The sequence below is a fragment of the Theobroma umbraticum genome, unplaced genomic scaffold, assembly GCF_002168275.2.
Source record: "Theobroma umbraticum cultivar Fairchild unplaced genomic scaffold, ASM216827v3 scaffold_55.0, whole genome shotgun sequence".
Lineage (NCBI taxonomy): Eukaryota > Viridiplantae > Streptophyta > Magnoliopsida > Malvales > Malvaceae > Theobroma > Theobroma umbraticum.
This window is the reverse complement of record NW_018397270.1, coordinates 1069458-1072774: the sequence shown is the minus strand read 5'-3', so window position 1 is coordinate 1072774 and position 3317 is coordinate 1069458. Positions and strand designations below refer to the sequence as shown.

At 40.3% G+C, this 3317-nt stretch overlaps 1 protein-coding gene across 1 annotated transcript; it reads left to right on the top strand.

The window, feature by feature from the left end:
- Nucleotides 1-22: 22 nt before the first annotated feature.
- On the top strand, nucleotides 23-3010 carry LOC110426389 (NAC domain-containing protein 35). The gene is made up of 3 exons (XM_089785263.1): nucleotides 23-104; nucleotides 255-523; nucleotides 1226-3010. Exons 2-3 carry the CDS (start codon nucleotides 380-382, stop codon nucleotides 1898-1900), a joined length of 819 nt encoding a protein of 272 aa, XP_089641389.1. The 5' UTR covers nucleotides 23-104; nucleotides 255-379; the 3' UTR covers nucleotides 1901-3010.
- The last annotated feature ends 307 nt before the right edge of the window (nucleotides 3011-3317 follow it).

The window sequence follows — 3317 nt, the reverse complement described above, 5'->3', positions numbered from 1 at the left end:
ACTCTTTGTCTCTTTCCTTAATCAATCATTCTCTTTCCTTTAGTTTTTTAAAATTTGTTTTTTTGGTTATTTTCATCATCGTTGGAATGCCTACTCTTTATCATGTGCGATTTCTATCTCATGGTTTCAAATATATTTCCTCTTTAATTATTATAATCATTTATATATGTATTCAGTATACCTATACGTGTTCTTTCAACAATCATAGTGATTCAACTTCTTTTTCTTTTGTCTATACAATTTTCTGCCCTCAGCCTTGGCAGCAATTGGGGAGAAGGAATGGTTCTTCTACGTGCCGAGAGATCGAAAGTACAGAAACGGGGATCGACCAAACCGTGTTACTACTTCTGGCTACTGGAAGGCAACAGGAGCTGACCGCATGATTCGAGCAGAGAACTCTCGATCAATTGGCCTCAAGAAAACCCTAGTCTTCTACTCCGGAAAAGCTCCCAAAGGCATCCGAACCAGTTGGATTATGAACGAGTATCGTTTACCTCAGCACGAAACTGAACGTTACCAGAAGGTACCCATTTTTCTACAGCTCTTCCGATCCACAAAGAATCATCAATATTTGATATAGAAGAATTACAGAAAAGCCTTTTGGGTCCCTTCATCCTCAAGTTCCTCAAACAGTATTTGATATTACACATCCAGCGGGTCATAAGATCCACTGGGTTCGAAAATTTTGAATCATACGCTTCTCTCCTTTCACTAAACCCTAATTTCTCTTTTTAGATAATTCAAACTAGTATAATCTTCTTATTCTCCTGAAAAAAGGCTTTCAAGTTTAATTGTCAGTTCCAAAGTTTCAGTTTTGGTAACCAGGATCCAAAGCACGTACAACATGATTCCATCCGGGAAATCAATATATAATTGCAAGATTTTGCTCCGTATATGGAGCAAGACAAACAGATAAAGATAACAGTATCACAAAGAACATTACTGACAGTGGGGTTTCCAGTCTTGTTGTTATTTAATTGATTTCAGTATTAAATCTCGCTCTCTCTTTTTTCTCTCTCAAAACTGATAGCAACATGCATGACCTTCAAATTCAATGACCCATACGCCCCTTACATGTATTGAATACTACTGCTACTTCTAATAACTGCAACGGTGCTCAATGTCTTGAAAGTTTTTAATTTAGGTCCCTTATCTTCCATGAAATTTGCTTCGTCCTTCACCAGCTCCTTGATTTCATTTTCTTTCCGTGTTTCCTTTTTTCCAGGCTGAAATATCGCTTTGCCGCGTCTATAAGAGAGCTGGAGTGGAAGATCACCCCTCACTCCCTCGCTGTCTTCCAACCAGGCCATCCGCCTCATTGAGAGGGCAGCAGTCGGGCAAGAAATATCCCCACGATGCTGCTCAACAAGCCATGGGAAGGTTTCACGGTTTTGGAGGACAATCACAACAAATGGAGATTGAAAAGATCAGTGAAACTGATGGAAGCAGTAGTAGTACTTCCGATGTTACAACAGCTCTCGGACTTTCCAAGCAGAATGTATACCGTCCGATGGCTCCTATAAGCACAACACTTGGGTTACCATCAGGAATAGAAGAGGAAGGAATGTTCTTAAATCAGTCTAAGCAAGGCTGCAGCTCTTTAGTCCCCAATTGCACAACTGTCTTTACAGTTGGCTCTTCTGTTTCGCCAAATGTTGTGGATGATCTCCACAGGCTAGTAAGCTACCAACACGCTACAATGAATCAGCAGCAGCATTACTATAGTGATCATCATCATCAACAGCAACAACAATCCGAGCTTTCTACTTTGCCTTCACAATCACAGCAGCTTTCTCTCAACATGCTACCCAGCTCGCTTCCTACGGCCTTCTCGGACAGGCTGTGGGAGTGGAATCCAATCCCCGAAGCAAATAGGGAGTACAACAATCCTTTCAAGTAGGCCCTGAACTGCATATATCATACATATAGATATACTATATGCTGCTCTACTGATTTGTGTCTAGACGACCTTAATTTCTCTACTTTCATTTTTACTATCTCACTAGCTAGCATTCAGATATAACTGATATCGATCAACTAGTATTTGTTTCTCTAGTGGATTTTTTTTTTATGAGGTTGTTTGATTCCTTCAGTAGTAATTTCTTGCTGGGGTTTAGCTAGATAGGTCAGGGCACTGCAGCCTGGGGCTCCAAGTTAAAGAAGGAATATATATTGTCATCAACTTAGTCATAGTGTAGATCTTGAAGACAAAGTAATGTTTCCAGATCCAACTGAATCTGGTTAACTTACTCAGCATTACGTTTTCTTTAAGCTTCAAAACACTGTCATGGCCTGAAATGGAGTTTTGCTCTCTGATGTGTCACTGTACACCAGAGAACGATGATGGGATGATTGATTCCCAAAGCAAAGATTACTAGCGAAAAGCAAGATACACCTTGAAGAGTATTGCAGAAGTGCGGTTGGACCCATCCCTCAAACAAATATCCGCAATGAAGACATCAATGACTGTCCTGTTTTGATGCTTTTGTTCGTGAAAAAGGCTTCACTAGTCATCCCCAAAGGAAAAACATCGTTGGATGTTTTGCACTCAAGCTAAAAGGTAAATGAAAAACAGACTACATTGAGAAAGAGCATGCCCACGATCGAGGACATCACACATCTTCTGATCTTCATTTTGATTAAAAGTAGTTGGATTTAGAAACCCCTCCCATCTGACTCTCCCTCCGCGAGTAATTACAGACATTAAAGAACATAGAGCATGGATAATCTGGTCTAGTTGTTTGCAGTAACCAAGTCATAGGGCGTAGCTGTATTTTAAACTAGGCATCTAGGGTGCAGTCATTATCGCTGCAAAGTCATGGAGAACTGCATGTGCACACTTTGTGGGCGTGCTTGCTTCATTGCGGGCGGAGCTTTGTGGCTGTGGCGTTTTCAGTTTAGAGCTAGAGAGGTCCATGGCCTGTCTGTGTGCAGCGCACTGTCCTCCTAAGACCTAATTCTACTTTATCAGCTTCTTTTTATTCCTCAGTGAATGAAAATAAATGCATGTTGACAGTCCGAAAGAAACGTACGGCTACCATTTTTACCTTGGAGGATAGTTGACGTGGTGACACCCTTCTCTTCTCATTTCAGCACGAGGTAACATATTAAACAAGCTAACACACAATTAGACAATGTAAATTTGTTGCAGATGGGTTTAATTTCTTGAACCTTTAGATCAACTAAATCCAAATAAAAGATGCTGAGAAGGGCCTTAAATTAAAAACATCCCCAAACGTCATGGAGCATAACTCCTAATTCAGATTTCAAACGTAGTTTACATGATCCATTACCTTTTTGGCCATAAAGAACATTAC

Coding starts and splice junctions, on each gene's coding strand:
- LOC110426389 (XM_089785263.1), top strand. CDS start 380: ATGATTCGAGCAGAGAACTCTCGATCAATTGGCCTCAAGAAAACCCTA. Junction 524..1,225: donor AAACTGAACGTTACCAGAAG/GTACCCATTTTT, acceptor CCTTTTTTCCAG/GCTGAAATATCGCTTTGCCG.